The sequence below is a fragment of the Mustelus asterias genome, chromosome 25 (assembly GCF_964213995.1).
Source record: "Mustelus asterias chromosome 25, sMusAst1.hap1.1, whole genome shotgun sequence".
Taxonomy (NCBI): domain Eukaryota; kingdom Metazoa; phylum Chordata; class Chondrichthyes; order Carcharhiniformes; family Triakidae; genus Mustelus; species Mustelus asterias.
In genome coordinates, this window is record NC_135825.1 from 17207520 (window position 1) to 17224740 (window position 17221).

The 17221-nt window shown below is 43.9% G+C and overlaps 1 protein-coding gene across 1 annotated transcript in view; it reads left to right on the plus strand.

The window, feature by feature from the left end:
- Window positions 1-17221, plus strand: part of LOC144479240 (decorin-like) — a 68882-nt gene that overhangs the window by 44633 nt on the left and 7028 nt on the right. Inside the window, exons 4-7 of the mRNA XM_078197909.1 lie at window positions 2988-3201; window positions 6418-6531; window positions 7471-7564; window positions 14269-14407. Of these exons, the coding sequence (XP_078054035.1) occupies window positions 2988-3201; window positions 6418-6531; window positions 7471-7564; window positions 14269-14407 (561 nt within the window). The remainder of the gene's footprint in view (window positions 1-2987; window positions 3202-6417; window positions 6532-7470; window positions 7565-14268; window positions 14408-17221) is intronic.

A 17221-nucleotide genomic window follows, 5' to 3' on the forward strand; every position in this document is an offset into this window, starting at 1 on the left:
ATTTCCATTACCTGCAGCAATGTATTTTTCTACTTTCCTTTTTCAAGTTGTTTAATGGGTGAAATAGAATGTATGCGTGGGCTTATTTCAAGAAGAATGGGAACCAGTAGATGGTCCTTTTACTGTGGGGTCAATGTCAGCCATGCTTCAATGATCGCGTGCTCACAGAAGGCTATGAGCCCAATTTAAAGTTTTAAAGTTTATTTATTAGTCTCACAAGTAGGCTTACATTAACACTGCAATGAAGTTACAGTGAAAACCCTCTCGTTGACACACTCCGGCACCTGTTTGGGCGCACTGAGGGAGAATTTAGCACGGCCAACATACCTATCCAGCACAGCTTTCGGACTGTGGGAGGAAACCCATGCAAATACGGGGAGACTGTGCAAACTCCACACAGACAGTGACCCAAGCTGGGAATTGAACCTAGGTCCCTGGCACTGTGAGGCAGCACTGCTAACCATTGTGCCACCATGCCACCAAGTCTCCACCCCAGAGATTTGAGCACGTAATCTAGGCTGACACTTCAGTGCAGTATGGAGGGTGTACTGCAGCGTCAGAGGTGCTGGCTTTTGGATGAAATGTTATCAGATGTTTGGGTGAAATGTCAAATGGATGTAAAAGATCTTTCTGAATGCACTACTTTAAAAAAGGGAGGAAGAGCCTTGGCCAATATTTATCCCTTAACCATACTTACTGAAACAAATTAGTCATTGTTACATGTTTATGGGAGCTTGCTGTGTGCAATATTACATGACAACAATGACTACACTTCAAAAGTATTTATTGACTGTAACGTGCTTGGGTGGGGAGGGGGAGGGGGGTCCTGAGGTTTCATAATGCAAAATATAAAATTAAACTTCTTTATTCTGGGATAATTTTGTAAGTGAAAGCAAAGGCGCAATAGTCCCAGATGACAAGAGGTTGACTGGTGGTTTTTCTCAAAGAACAAAGAACAATACAGCACAGGAACAGGCCCTTCGGCCCTCCAAGCCCGCGCCGCTCCCCGGTCCAGGATTGAATCCTGAATCCAGGATCCCCGCCCAATTTTCCAGCCTATCTACATACCAATATCCTATCCACCGAGCTGTCCCTCACAGCTACGATGCTTTGTTCATCACAACCTATTAACTCACCCCCACCCCCCCATTCCAGACCATGTGATCTCCAGGGAGAGGCGAAGACCCAGAGTGAAAACCCCAGGGCCAATATGGGGAAAAAAAATCTGGGAAATTCCTCTCCGACCCCCTGAGGCGATCGAAACGAGTCCAGGAGATCACAATGGCCCTGATCGGAAAATGCTTCCCAACCCTAGTCATTTCCACTTCCACGAACACTATATGAATTCCCTGCCCCCGAGACAGGTTCCCAACTATCCGCAGTCTCGCTCTGTACTGGCACCAGCAAGATGATCATAGAATGAAGCCTTGAAACGAGAAACAAGGAACAATTAGCCCGCGCCGCTCCCTGGTCCAAACTAGACCACTCTTTTGTATCCCTCCATTCCCACTCCGTTCATATAGCTGTCTAGATAAGTCTTAAACGTTCCCAGTGTGTCCGCCTCCACCACCTTGCCCGGCAACACATTCCAGGCCCCCACGACCCTCTGTGTGAAATATGTCCTTCTGATATCTGTGTTAAACCTCCCCCCCTTCACCTTGAACCTATGACCCCTCGTGAACGTCACCACCGACCCGGGGAAAAGCTTCCCACCGTTCACCCTATCTATGCCTTTCATAATTTTATACACCTCTATTAAGTCTCCCCTCATCCTCCGTCTTTCCAAGGAGAACAACCCCAGTTTCCCCAATCTCTCCTCATAACCAAGCCCCTCCATACCAGGCAACATCCTGGTAAACCTCCTCTGTACTCTCTCCAAAGCCTCCACGTCCTTCTGGTAGTGTGGCGACCAGAACTGGACGCAGTATTCCAAATGCGGCCGAACCAACGTTCTATACATCTGCAACATCAGACCCCAACTCTTATACTCTATGCCCCGTCCTATAAAGGCAAGCATGCCATATGCCTTCTTCACCACCTTCTCCACCTGTGACGTCACCTTCAAAGATCTGTGGACTTGCACACCCAGGTCCCTCTGCGACTCTACACCCTTTATGGTTCTTCCATTTATCGTGTAGCTCCTCCCTACATTATTCCTACCAAAATGCATCACTTCGCATTTATCAGGATTGAACTCCATCTGCCATTTCCTTGCCCAAATTTCCAGCCTATCTATATCCTTCTGTAGCCTCTGACAATGTTCCTCACTATCTCCAAGTCCTGCCAGTTTTGTGTCGTCCGCAAACTTACTGATCACCCCAGTTACTCCTTCTCATTAATTTCTGAGACCTGGGCATTGCTGGCTGGCCAGCATTTATTGCCCATTCTTCGTTACCCGAGGGCAGTTGAGAGTCAACCACATTTTGGGGATCCTGGAGTCACATGTAGGCCAGACCAGGTAAGGATGGCAGATTTCCTTCCCTAGAGGACATTCGTGAACCAGATGGGTTTTTGCAACAATTGACAATGGTTTCATGGTCATCAGTGGATTCTTAATTCCAGATTTTTGTTATTGAATTCAAATTCCACCACCTGCCGTGGAGGGATTCAAACCCGGGTCCCCAGAGCATTAGTTGAGTTTCTGGATTAATGGCCTAGTGATAATACCACTAGGCCATCATTCCCCCTAACCTGAGGATCACCACTCCTCAGGTAAGGGGCAAGGTTGAGGAGGCAGGGCCTTCGTGAATAATCTCAACTATGGGAATTGAACCCACGCTGTTGGTATTACTCTGCATTATACACCAGTTGTCCAGCCAACTGAACTAACCGACAGAGTTTGTAAATATGCACGGATGGAATGCCCATGATTTTCACTGGCAATGGGTAAGGGTCCCTACTGTCATTGCACGCTAAGAAAATTACACCTTTGTCTGTTCCTGAATTCTCAATTCATTCTCTGTTTGTTTGTTTCTAATTTAATTTAGATTTTAATTCTTGTGAACAACAGGCTGCGGAAGATCCACCCCAAGGCCTTTTCCTCACTTCACAATCTCAGACGGCTATATCTTTCCAAGAATCTTATCAGTAGTGTTCCAGAGAACATGCCAAAGACTCTCCTTGAACTCCACATATGTGACAACAAAATAAACTATGTGAAAAAGAAACCCTTTGATGGAATGTCCAACATGTTTGCTCTTGGTATGAAAAATTCTGAATCATGTGTGAATATTTTTGATCGAATGATCGGTTATTAAGGAAGATGTAATTGTTAGAAAAGGCCCTCAAAGTGATAATAATTGCAGCTTTAATGTGGGTGAAAATTCCTGGATTTTAGTATTCCTGCCACGTGGGAACTTTTTTTTAACGCAATCCACTGCTTCATTGATCAAATACTAGCTTAAGAAATATAGATTGCTGCTTTCATGACAATGTTAGTAATCATGCCACCAAAGACCAGGGCAGCACCATGGCACAGTGGCTAGCATTGCTGCCTCACAGCGCCAGGGACCCCGGTTCAATTCTGGCCTCGGGTCACTGTCTATGTTGAGTTTGCACGTTTTCCCTGTGTCTGCATTGGTTTCCCCCGGGTGCTCCAGTTTCCTCCCACAGTCCAAAGATGTGTGGAAAAGGGTTTGGGTGGGATTGTGGTCGGTGCAGACTCGATGGGCCAAATGGCCTCCTTCTGCACTGTAGGGATTCTATGATTCTAACAAAGAGCAGTACAGCACAGGAACCTTTGGCCTACCAAGCCCGCGCGGACACATGATGGCTTTCTAAACCAAAGACCTTTTGCCTCTAAGCGGTCCGTATCTCTGCCTATCCATGTATCTGTCAAGATGTCCCTTAAACAATTGCTATTGTATTGACTTCTATCCTCTGCTCTGGCAGTGCATACTAGGCACTTACCACCACTGAAACTGCTGAACCTCCCTGTAAAAGTAAACGGTTCAGATATATATGGCTGGGGGTGTTTGAGCCACCTTTCACTCTTGGTCTCACAAGAATGGATCATTCCAAACAGCCAATCAGTAGGCTTTGAAGACTGTTTGAACCTTTAATTTATGGATGTGTTCATTTATCAAAGAAAATTACAACACAGGAACAGGCCCTTCGGCCCTCCAAGCCTGCACCAGCCATGCTGCCATTTGAACTAAAACCTCCTAACCTTCTGGAGACCATCTCCCTCTATTCCCATCCTATTCATGTATTTTCCCCTTAAAAGTCATTATCATTTCTGCTTCCACTACCTCCCCTGGCAGTAAATTCCAGGCACCTGCCACCCTCTGTGTAAAAAAACCTGCCTCGTACATCTCCTTTAAACCTTGCCCCTCGCACCTATGCCCTCTAGTAATTGACTCTTCACCCTGGGAAAAAGCTTCTGACTATCCACTCTGTCCATGCCCCTCATAATCTTGTAGACTTCTATCAGGTCGCCCCCTCCACCTCCGTCATTCTAGTGAGAACAAACCAAGTTGATCCTTTGTTTTTCAGGTAGCCTCACACTTGCGGTACTGTATTATTATCTTTACAGTCAATTTTTAAGGCTGCCATCACATATCTTAAATAGGCCCTTATCTCCTGCTCTACACGGCCTGTTTGGAGTGAGAAAGTCAGGTTTTTTTGATCGATCATTTTCACAGATTATTGGTTCGTTTGGCAAGAAAAAATTTTTTCCCTCAGCCTTTCAATTTGCAACCCGAGAAATGTGATCCGATAGTGGGTTTCTCAACGATGCTAAGAAAGACAAGAAATAGCTTAACTGAGCAGGCTGGAGTAAGTAAGACCCCATATAGAATAACTTTAAGAAAAGTAAGCAAAATCTTCATGCTATGACAGAGCTGTAGCCATAGAATTATAGCTCAGGACTTATCCCTAGCGCAAAGATATGTTCTTTAAAAAATATCTTGAAGAAATTTGACTTGGCCCATGTTGGTTCACATCACAGTTCAGCCGGTCTAGTTCGTAGTTGATAATATTTGTGCCAGCTGGTGACTGTCAGATTCAGACAGAAGTGGATTGTCAGATTTAATCAGGTCATTCGGATTACTGGAGATTAGTAGATCAGGTACTCAGTGAAATCCCTGTGGTTCTAGGCTGAGTGGAAACACGGAATAATCAGCAGTGGAATGTAGCCAACTGGGTTGTACAGTGTTCGTTTTAATGTTAGACCAGTATCTTAGAAATTCTACATGACTATCGCCTTGATAACCAGCTACCTTTCTTCACAAATATATTGATTTGGATTGAATCCATAGTTGTTTGAATTGCACATAGTCTGAAGGAAACAGCTCATTGGGCAGCAATATATTTCGTCAAAAAGCACATGGCAACCTATTTGCATACCCTCACCAAAATCCTCCAAACTTGTCCATGGCCAGCTTCTCCTGTGCCACTGCAGTGAATGGAATTTTGGCCAAACTCCCCGTTCTTACTTGCAGCGGGGCAGAAACAGACAAGATCGGAGAATCCGATCCATTATTCCAGAAAGAATGTTAAGGCTCTGGAAAGGGTACAGATCAGAGAGAGGTGTTAATTACCAAAAACGACTAGACAATATGAGTTTTTCTCCCATTAAGGACGGTGACAATCATGAGAAAATCTGAATGAATTGTTCAAATTTGCCCTAAATGTAAAATAATCATTTTCCATTGTCTGGTAAATCGGGAACTGTGGAAAATATACTTGGATTCATCCCCAAATGAACAAGAGAGAGAATGAAAGTAGTTGTTAAAGACATGAACATTCTTCAAGAAAGGGCAGCACGGTGGCACAGTGGTTAGCACTGTTGCCTTACCGTGCCAGGGACTGGGGTTCGAATCCCGGATTGGGTGACTGTCTGTGCAGAGTCTGCATGTTCTCCCCCGTGTCTGCATGGGTTTCCTCCAGGTAATCCGGTTTCCTCCCACAGTCCGAAAGACGTGCTGGTTAGGTGCATTGGCCATGCTAAATTCTCCCTCAGTGTACCCAAACAGGCGCTGGAGTGTGGCGACTAGGGGATTTTCACTAACTTCATTGCAGTGTTAATGTAAGCCTACTTGTGACACTAATAAATAAACTTCAAACACGAAGAAGGGGCAGAAGGAGAATCGCAATAGATTTTAAAAAGGAAATTGATAAGATATTTGGAAAAGAAAAAAATGTCGAAGGTTTGGGTAAACTGACTCATGATGTGGAGATGCCGGCGTTGGACTGGGGTAAACACAGTAAGAAGTTTAACAACACCAGGTTAAAGTCCAATAGGTTTATTTGGTAGCAAAAGCCACACTTTAAACTGACTCAGACAGAGAGAACCAAATGGTTATCCTCTGTGTTGTCCAATTGTACATGGTCTTTAAATTAGATTCAAATCTTGGAAAATATACATAACCAGTGAAAAGTATTAGTCCTCTAACATATGTCTCTAAATCTCTATAGAATTAAGTAGAAATCCGTTGATGCCAAAAGGAATTGCAAAAGGAGCTTTTCAAGGATTGAAAACACTGTCATATCTCCGGATTACTGAGACAGGGCTTTCTGAAGTTCCAAAAGGTGAGCGATTTTGGATTTCTCACTGCCCAAGATAGCTTGCAATACTTTGAGACTAACATGTTTCCAATGACACATAGGAACATAGGAGTTAGGAGCAGAAGTAGGCAAATCCAACCCTTCGAGCCTGCTCCGCCATTCAATCAGATCATGGCTGATCTCTCCCTGATCTCAAATCCCCACCTGTTCCCCATGCCCCCTTTCCATTTTTAAAATTAGAAATATGTTTATCTCCCTCCTGAAACCATTCAATGATTCCGACTCCACCGCGCTATGGGGTAGCGAGTTCCACAAATTCACCACCCTCTGCGAGAAGTAGTTCCTCCTCGTCTCAGTTTTAAATCTATAGCCTCGCAACCTATGCCTGTGACCTCGTGTTCTAGATTGCCCCATAGAGGAAACATTTGGTCTACATTTACTTCATCAATCCTTTTTTAAATTTTATATATCTCAATCAGATCCCCTCTCACCCTTCTGAACTCCAGCGAGCCAGCCAGAGAAGCACCCATTTATCCCAACCCTCTGTTTTCTGTCAGTCAGCCAATCCTCAATCCCATCAAGTACTCTACCCCCAATCCCCTGTGATCTCACCTTCTGGATCAGTCTCTTGTGCGGCACCTGGTCAAATGCCTTCTGGAAGTCTAGATATACCTCATCCATAGGTTCCCCACTATCCACCTTGCTGGTTACATCGTCAAAGAACTCAAGCAAGTTTGTCAAGCATGACTTTCCCAACATAAAACCGTGCTGACAATGGTGGGTTGAGCTTTGTCTTTCCAAATCTCCTCCTTAATGATTGACTCCACCACAGAGATCAAGCTAACACTTAAATCTGCAATATTGAAACCTCTTACTTGTGGCGACAGTAAGAGAAGGGCCCTGTGTAAGCCATTAACTAAACTGTTAATACGTTCTCACTGCTTATTTTGATCTGCTTCCAAGATCTGCCAAGTTCAATATCTGAGATGCATCTCGACCGCAATAAAATTCTCAAAGTGGAAGTTGATGACTTCAAAAACCTCAGCACTTTGATCAGGTACAATATTTAAAATCAACTCTGAAATGCATCATTTGAAATAAAAACAGAACAAGGCTGCAATGCATTCAGCAGGTCAGGTAGGATTGTGGAGAGTAAAAAATTGAGTTTCAGCTTGGTGATCTATCAGCAGAACCGAATTAGGAATTCCCAGGTCTGTGGTAGCATGAATTAAACCTCGCAACTATTTTAAAGTTAAAAAATGCAAAGATTCTTCCAAGAATGTTCAAAAGATAGAGAAAGAAAAATGGAAGATATCTTCCATTTTTCTTTCTCTATCTTATAAACATTCTTGGGATTTGAGTTCTTGAAATTTGAGTTCTTCACAAATTGAATAAGGCTCAAAAGTGAAGCATTCATGTTAAGATAAAGAAACCACACATTTGATCCTAAATTCTAACTTGTAGCTAATATCGCTAATTAGACTTCCACTTTCAACTTTTACAGTTTCCTCAGTAGAGAGTTAGGACAGGATTTTCCAGCCACGCTCCCCTAAACCTGGAAAATCCCACCCAAGGTCAATGAACCTATACGTGGTCAGCCCCCTGCATGCTACGATTCCCATGGTGGGGGTGAGAAAATTCCCCCCTGAGTTTTTTAATTTTTCCTAATGTGTCCCGATCCATTTTTTAACAAAGCAAAGTCAAAACAACAGTGCGAAAGTTGAATTCCATTTCTGGGGAATAGTGAAATATCAGATGGGATTTTCCGGCCGCAAACGTCCCAAGGCCAGAAAGTCCTGCCGGAACGCAACAGACCTTTAAATGGTCCACAGAATATTCTGTCCCTCCCACTACCATTCTCACGGTGGGCGGGATGGGAAATTTCTGGCCATTGACTTGTGTCTATCCCACTGTCTCTTATGCTGATCGAAGACTACAGGAAAGTCTTACAATAACTGGGGTTCACTAAGTCGATGATAAAACATTTCAGCCATGTGTTCCTGTCCATTCCGAGGGTGTGATAAATTTTAAAAGTAATTAATGATCAGACAATGCAAACATGTTCTAAAATTGTCCGGAAATTGACTGGACTATACATTCCAACTGAGGACATTCACTTCTCCCAAAATGAACAGTTATGAGATAACAATCTCTTAAATGTCAGTCCACAGAGTGTGAATTATTTTCCTTTCCCTTTCCGCCTTTTCTTCAGGATGTAATGTCATGGGCCCTAGCACAATGATAGTGTCCAACCATTTCAACTTCATCTCACTGGAACAGGTCTGCCAAAATTTTAAGGGTACACAGTAGGAAGCGGGCATAATATAAGATTAGACTAGGCTGCAATGTTGAACATTTATAGTCAATGAACATCTGGAACCCACTACAGATAAGGAGCTACTGGTCTATCCTGTAGTCTCAGTGGTGCTGGTGCCCAATCCATCACATTAGTTCTCGCTTACCTGGAATAATGTAATCTCCTGGGAGAGGAAGGAAACCAGACAGAAAGGAGATAAGAAGCCCTTGAGAAATGCAGGGAAAACAGTAATCTCTGAATCCCTATAGGTGACCCAAACTAGTCCAGGAGATCACATTGGAGTTGATTTGTGCAAGCAGATGTCTACCTTGTTACAATATCCATAGAAACATATATTTGTTAAAAAAATATTTGCGCTTCCAATAATTAGTTGAATATTCCAATAAGATTTTGTGTTTTAAAACTTTTTCCATAACAATTTACTCAGAAAGAACACCATTGATTAAAGCTTATTTTCTTTTTGTAGCAATTTGTACATTCAATTATAGAAATGTACATTCTATTTTATATCTGTCACACATACGCACCGCAGAGTTTTATTCCATATAGCATACTGTTTACAGTTGCTTCCAGCTTCTAATGGGTTGTTCCCTGTTTACTTTTCCAGCTGGATAGCTGCTAATCACAGAACTGATTTTCATTGTGATTATAATATAGATTCCTTCCCACAGGCCCAAGCTAGGCAAATCCTCCAGCCTCCTTTAAATCTTTACAAACTTAGTCACCTCCCACCTGCTTTCTGCATGTTGAACAATGGAGTCAGCATTTCTCTGCTTCAGATTCAGGACTGTTCGCCTCTATCTCTTGCCCTCTGCCTCTCAGATGTCTGCAGGCCACACTAAACAAATTGCTGTTTGTGATATTCATGGATTTCTGGGGCAGGCCTGTAACCTGGGTTGAAATTCTCTGGCCGTTCACAGCAATGGGATTCTCTGATGCAGTGAATGGAGATTTGGCTGAGCGTCATATTCTCCGACCTCACTTGCATCAGTGGCAGGGCATGAACGGCCAGAGAATTCCGGCCTTGATCATAAAAATTCTTTCCTCTGCCCTCTTTCTCATGGTAACATGGAACACACCTTGTGGCTATCTTTGGTCCCAACTTCTTTTCATCTTAGAAGTAAATGGATAGTTTATAGCGCAACTGTTTACAGTCAGATACCAACAACACCTTTCTGGGACTCTGGGGGACTCAGGATCTACTCGTGATGTACTCCAAGATGGCTGCCATTATCTCTAAACAATTATACCTTGTGCCTTCTCAGTCAAACAATCTGAGACATTATTTCGAGTAAACCATATCACCACCTAGGTTTGTTGTCAGGCAGACTACAGAACAGGTCACATGATCTCCTTCATTTTGCCCACATTTAAAGCTACACTTCTAAAATCTAATGATATTATAAACCTCATAATTGTAACAACCTCCTACACAAGGCAATCCCTATCTTAGACAGGTATGGGCCCAGTTGTTGTTTGAAGGAATTCAGTGAATCGGCAGTCATGATGAAAGCAGGCAGTCTGATCCACAGGTACACCACTCACTGGGAAAAGAAGACCGCTTGCACGGTGGCACGGTGGTTAGTACTGCTGCCTCACAGTGCCAGGGACCCGGGTTCAATTCCCAGCTTGGGTCACTGTCTATGTGGAGTTTGCACATTCTCCCCCGTGTCTGCATGGGTTTCCTCCGGGTGCTCTGGTTTCCTCCCACAGTCTGAAAGATGTGCTGGTTAGGTGGATTGGCCATGCTAAATTCTCCCTCAGTGTACCCGAACAGATGCCGGAGTGTTGCGACTCGGGGATTTTCACAGTAACTTCATTGCAGTAAGATTACTTGTGACTAATAAATAAACCTAGTTTGCCCTTACATTACGTGCCTAGGTGCACGTGAGGAATGTCCTCGGGGAATAATCAAGTTTTGCAGTGTTGTGTTGTTTTCCAATCACTGCAGATGTTAACAAAGATGAGAGTGACTTAGGCTTAAGGCAGATGTTGGGATCCATTCACTTTTTGACGTTATATTGTGATGCTGCTGATCCAAGAATGATGAAATTCAAAAACAAAAGCAGATGGTAAAGTCTTTCAGAAAATTACAATTATGCGTGTGGGAAGTTTGATGCACGCACAGCTGTGATCTGGAAATGCTTTCAAAGGACACAAAGTAAAGCAAGCGATGGCATCTGCATATGTAGAAAGCTCTGAGTACAAACAAATACAATCTCCCTTCAATTTAGCTGCTCAGAATTTTGCTTGGATTCAGAATGATTTAGGTTAGTTCGGGTCAAAGTCCCTGAAGTCCTGCTCTGCCAATGCAGAGTGGAACACCCAGCCACTCCCAATTGCACTGATATCTTCCCGTAGGCCAGCTGAAGAGAGAATGGCCACCGTTGCTTAAAAGGGCCCATCAAAGGCACTGACCCTGATTGAGACCTGGTAAACTGGAGCAACTCCATGCCCTTTTCAAGGGTGGAAGTGAGTCCCAGAAAAGGCCTTTCATAAAAAAAGTGACTTCTTTTCTTCCGTTCCCACTGGACCTCATTTATTCCACCCAGAGGACGGCGTGGTGGCACAATTGTTAGCACAGCTGCCTCACAGCGCCAGGGACCCACGTTCGATTCCCCACTTGGGTCACTGTCTGTGTGGAGTTCGCACGTTCTCCCCGTGTCTGCATGGGTTTCCTTTGGGTTCTCCGGTTTCCTCCCACAATCCAAAAAAAAGACGTGCTGGTTAGGTGCATTGGTCATGCTAAATTCTCCCTCAGTGTACCTGAATAGGCGCTGGAGTGTGGTGACTAGGGGATTTTCACAGTAACTTCATTGCAGTGTTAATGTAAGCCTACTTGTGACAAAGAAATAAACTTTACTCTTTGTGGGGGTCTGGTATCGTAGAATTATAGAATCCCTACAGTGCAGAAGGAGGCTATTTGGATCATCGCCTGCACCGACAACATTCCCACCCAGGCCTTATTCCCGTAACCCTTACTAATCCCCCTCACACTGAGAGGCAATTTAGCATGGCCAATCCACCGAACCTGCACATCTTTGGACTGTGGGAGGAAACCAGAGCACCCAGAGGAAACCCACACAGACACGGGGAGAATGTGTAAACTCCACACAGACAGTGACCTGAGTCTGGAATTGAACCCAGGTCTCTGCCGCTGTGAGGCAGATGTGATCATGCGATCTGCTCTGCAGTCTGCCTAACAGCAAGCCTGGGTGGTGAGATTGTTGACTCGAAAGAATGTCTCAGATTGTTTCACTGAAAAGGCGCAAGGTATAATTGTTTAGAGATAATGGCAGCCATCTTGGAGTGTATCATGAGTAGACCCTGAGTTCCCCAAAGTCCCAGAACGGTGTTAGTATCTGTGAGGTGCTGTGCCACCTAGCCACGACCAAATAGAAGCAGAAACCCTCAACTCATTTAAAGAGTGTCGGGAAATGCACCTCAAGTGTCATGACCTGCAGGGCTATGAATGAAGTGCTAGAAAGTGGGATTAGGCTGGCTTTTCAGCTGGCACAGACATGATGGCCCAAGTGGCCTCTTTCTGTGTTGCAAACATTCTCTGATTCTAATGAAGCCTCCATTGAAGACAATCCATATTTTTCAAAGATCGTTGCTTGGAAAAGTTGTTTTTTAATTCTTTCATGGGATGCAGTAGATTTTTTTCCCCAAAGGACATTAGTGGACCAGATGGGTTTTTACAAAAATTACACTGTCAGCATTACCAAGGCTAGCTTTATATCCCAGATTTATGAATTGAACTTCACTGGAGTTTAGAAGAATGAGAGGGGATCTCATAGAAACTTATAAAATTCAGGGTAGATTCAGAAAGAATGTTCCCAATGGTGGGGGGGGGGGGGGGGGGGGGAGGGTCCAAAACTAGGGGTCATAGTTTGAGGATAAGGGGTAAACCTTTTGGAACTGAAGTGAAGAGAAATTTCTTCACCCAGAGGGTGGTGAATGTATGGAATTCACCACCAAAGAATGTAGTTGAGGCCAAAACATTGTCTGTTTTCAGGAAGAAATTAGATTTAGCTCTTGGGGCGAAAGGAATCAAGGAATATGGGAGGAAGAGAAGATCAGGATATTGAATTCGATGATCAGCTATGATCAAAATGAATGGCAGAGCAGGCCTGAAGGGCCGAATGGCCTACTCTTGCTTCTAGTTTTTATGTTTCTCTGAATTGAAATTCCACCAATGGCCATGGTGAGATTTGAACCCATGCCCCCGGAGCATTAGCCCAGTGAGATTACCACCATACTGCAATCCATTTCTTTCAATTGGGATTATCATTCTTAAGCAGGAACTCACTTAGACTGGCATTTTTATATGTATGGTGTCCAAACACCTCGCCACCAGAACTCAAAGGGGCAGCGCAATTCCTTCACATAAAATCGGATTCCACCACAAACTCTTCACCCACTCCAGGTAGAAGTCTTCTTTTTCATTTTTCTCCAAAACAGGAATCCTCAGTCCTTTATTGCCAGCATATTAGCTGTATGTTTTAATTGAAGTCCACTTTCGTTTGCCATGAATATTTACAGTGAATGGGATTCTCCGGAATTCCCATGGATAGAGAGGAGCACCAGTAAAGTAGCGCTATGGAACCATTCACTCCGGAACCATTCACTCGCAAAAACTCAGTTTGCAGGTGCAGCAGGTGATCAAGAAGGCAAATGGAATGTTGGCCTTTATCGCGAAGGGGATGGAGTATAAAAGCAGGGAGGTCTTGCTGCAATTGTACAAGGTACTGGTGAGGCTGCAACTAGAGTACTGTGCTCAATTTTGGTCCCCTTATTTGCGAAAGGATATATTGGCCGTGGAGGGAGTACAGAGAAGGTTCACCAGGTTGATACCAGAGATGAGGGGGTTAGCTTATGAGGAGAGATTGAGTAGATTGGGCCTGTACTCGGTGGAGTTTAGAAGGCTGAGGGGAGATCTTATAGAGACATATAAGATAATGAAGGGGCTGGATAGGGTAGAGGTAGAGAGATTATTTCCACTTAGAAAGGAAACAAGAACTAGAAGACACAACCTCAAAATAAGGGGGAGTCAGTTTAGAACAGAGTTGAGGAGGAACTTCTTCTTTCAGAGGGTAGTGAATCTCTGGAATTCTCTGCCCATTGAAGCAGTGGAGGCTACCTCGTTAAATATGTTTAAGTCACAGGTAGCTAGGTTTCTGATCAATAAGGAAATTAAGGGTTATGGGGAGTGGGCAGGTAAGTGGAACTAAACCACTATCAGATCAGCCATGATCTTATTGAATGGCGGGGCAGGCTCAAGGGGCTAGATAGCCTACTCCTGCTCCTATTTCTTATGTTCTTATGGTATTCCAAATGACTAATCTGTCCATCACTTAGTAAGGAAGTTCTTTTGAGTTTTCATAGCAGTGTGCTGCATGGATCTCTTTATGGTTCTCACCTCTTCCTTTTACTCTTGCCAGGTTGAGACTGAGTTCCAACAAAATCAGGTATTTTGCGAATAAGACTCTGAGCCACATGCCTAACCTCCAGGATCTCCACCTGGACAACAATAGATTGCTTTCCATTCCTCCGGGCCTACCACAGCACAAAAACATCATGGTAAGGCGCTGACGTTCAGGAAATGAAATGGTTAACGTTAGAATGTGAGACCAGTTGATAGGTTTTCCCTTATGGCAGTGAGGGAAGTGAGGTCTTGACACATTGGACGGCACAGTGGTTAGCCCTGCTGTCTCACAGCGCCAGGGACCCGTGTTCGATTTCCGGCTTAGGTCACTGTCTGTGTGGAGTTTGCACGTTTTCCCCGTGTCTGCGTGGGCTTCCTCTGGGTGCTCCACTTTCTTTCCACAGTCCAAAGATGTGCAGGTTAGGTGGATTGGCTGTGCTACATTGTCCCTTAGTGTCAGGGGGACTAGCTAGGGTAAATGCAAGGGCTTATGTGGTTGGGGCCTGGGTGGCATTGTGGTCGTTGCAGACTCAATGGGCCGAATGGCCTCCTTCTGCACTGTAGGATTCTATGATTCTATTGTCTATTGTGTCTGTTTATGGAGGCATGAAATGATGAAAAGGAACCAACTTAATCCTCTAAAGGTAAAAACAATTTGTTAAGTGCTCAGATGCAATTTTTTGACTCAGTAAAAGTATTTGGACATTCCTGTCTGCCATTGGGGGTCAAACTTAGGTAGGTGACGTGCATGCAATTGCTCTTTCATCTTGGAAGCTATGCCCTACTTACATGGGAGAACTCCAAGGAGCATCAGGCATGGTAGCTTTTTATGAGAACATTTCATTGAATTACACAGCACGGAAGGTGCGTATTTGGCCTGTCATACCTGTACCAGTCCTTTAAAAGAATTTGCCAATTAGTTTGACTCCCTGCTCCTTCTCTGTAGGAGAGCTTTTCTGCAATTTGTTTTCTTTTCCAGCATATATCCAATACACCTTTGAAAATTGCCATTGTATTTTCTTTCATCAATCTTTCGGGCAGGTCTTTGCAGCAACTTACTGCATAATGAAATTTCTCTTCATCTCATCACTGCTTCTTTTCAACAATTATCTCAAATGTTTATTTTTTATTCATTCATGGGATGTGGGCCTTGCTGGCTCGGCCAGCATTTATTGCCCATCTCTAACTGCTCTTGAGCTGCCTGATTGAGCTGCTGCAGTCTCTGTGGTGTAGCTAGCACCCCAGTGCTGTTAGGAAGGGAGTTCCAGGATTTTGACACATTTTGAAGGAACAGAAATATATTTCCATGTCAGGAAATATATTCCCATGTTTGGAGAGGAACTTACAGTTGGTGGTGTCCCCAGGTATCTGCTGCCCTTGTCCTTCTAGATGGTAGTGGTAGTGGGTTTGGAAGGTGCAGTCTAAGGAGCCTATTGTTACCAATCCCCTGCCAATGGAGACAGTTTCTTCTTATTTATCAATCAAAGCCCCCCCCCCCCTCCCCACCGCCCCCCTCCCCCCCATAATTTTGGACACCTGAACTAACTCCCTTCTTAAATAATGTATCTTTGAATACTGCAGTTATATAGCAAAGTAACTGAATCACTTCAGTGGATAATTAATGATTAAGTTGTAATACATAAATACTCAGTAAATGTTTTCCAAATTATGATTTTCAAAAGAATTGAGTGGAGAATGGTGGCAAATTGTTATCTTTAGGGTGACGCCCAAGAGCACAAGAAACTACAAAAGCTCGTGAACGTAGCCCAATCCATCACGCAAAACCAGCCTCCCATCCATTGACGCTGTCTACACTTCCCTCTGCCTCGGAAAAGCATCCAGCATAATTAAGGACCCCATGCACCCTGGATATTCTCTCTTCCACCTTCTTCCATTGGGAAAAAGATGCAAAAGTCTGAGGTCACGTACCAACCGACTCAAGAACAGCTGCTGCCATCAGACTTTTGAAAGGACCTACCTTGCATTAAGCTGATCTTTCTCGACACCCGAGCTATGACTGTAACACTACATTCTGTACTCTCTCGCTTCCTTCTCTATGAATGGTATGCTTTGTCTGTATAGCACGCAAGAAACAATACTTTTCACTGTATACTAATACATGTGACAATAATAAATCAAATCAAATCAAATATTCTGGCAGGAAAAGACTTCCTCATTACTACTAGTTCCCAGGGATTACACCATGGCAAATGCAGGAATTAAGAAGGAATGTCGGGTTGCTTAGTCTGTGTTGCACATGCAGGGCTGGGAAGCAGAGGGCAACTGTAGCCCTGATGGGGATTAGAGAAAGGAAAGTGCCATTTGCAAAGTGGCAAGAGTCCTCACCAACCTATCACTTCTGCTGTGATTCCACTCAATTTTTTTTTACTCATTCCTGGGACATGGGCATTGCTGGCTGGCCAGCCTTTATTGTCCATCCCTTGTTACCCAAGGGCAGTTGAAAGTCAACCACATTGCCGTGGATCTGGAGTCACATTAGGCCAGACCAGGTAAGGACAGCAGAATTCCTTCCCTAAAGGACATTAGTGAACCAGATGGGTTTTTCTGACAATTGGCAATGATTTCATAGTCATCAGTAGATTCTTAATTCATTCAAATTCCACCAGTTGCCATGGTGGGATTTGAACCCGGGTCCCCAGAACATTAACTGAGTTTCTGGATTAATAGTCTTGTGATAATGCCACTAAGCCATTGCCCTTCCCGCTATTGAGTCCAGTTGAGATCGCAGATCGAGAGGTAATCTTACAGATGAATTTTCACTCCCCTTGAGAACTTTTGGTTCACTCTGTTCCAAAGTTGGTAAGTTCATGAGTCAGTGTTGAACTGAGTTAAACAGGCCTGAAAGATAGTTGAACTGTACTGGATCTAGTTGATCTCAGCTGAGGAAATGCTACAATTCTGTGGGTTCAAGAAGGAGAGAAGATCAGTGAAAATTTCCACCTCTGCAT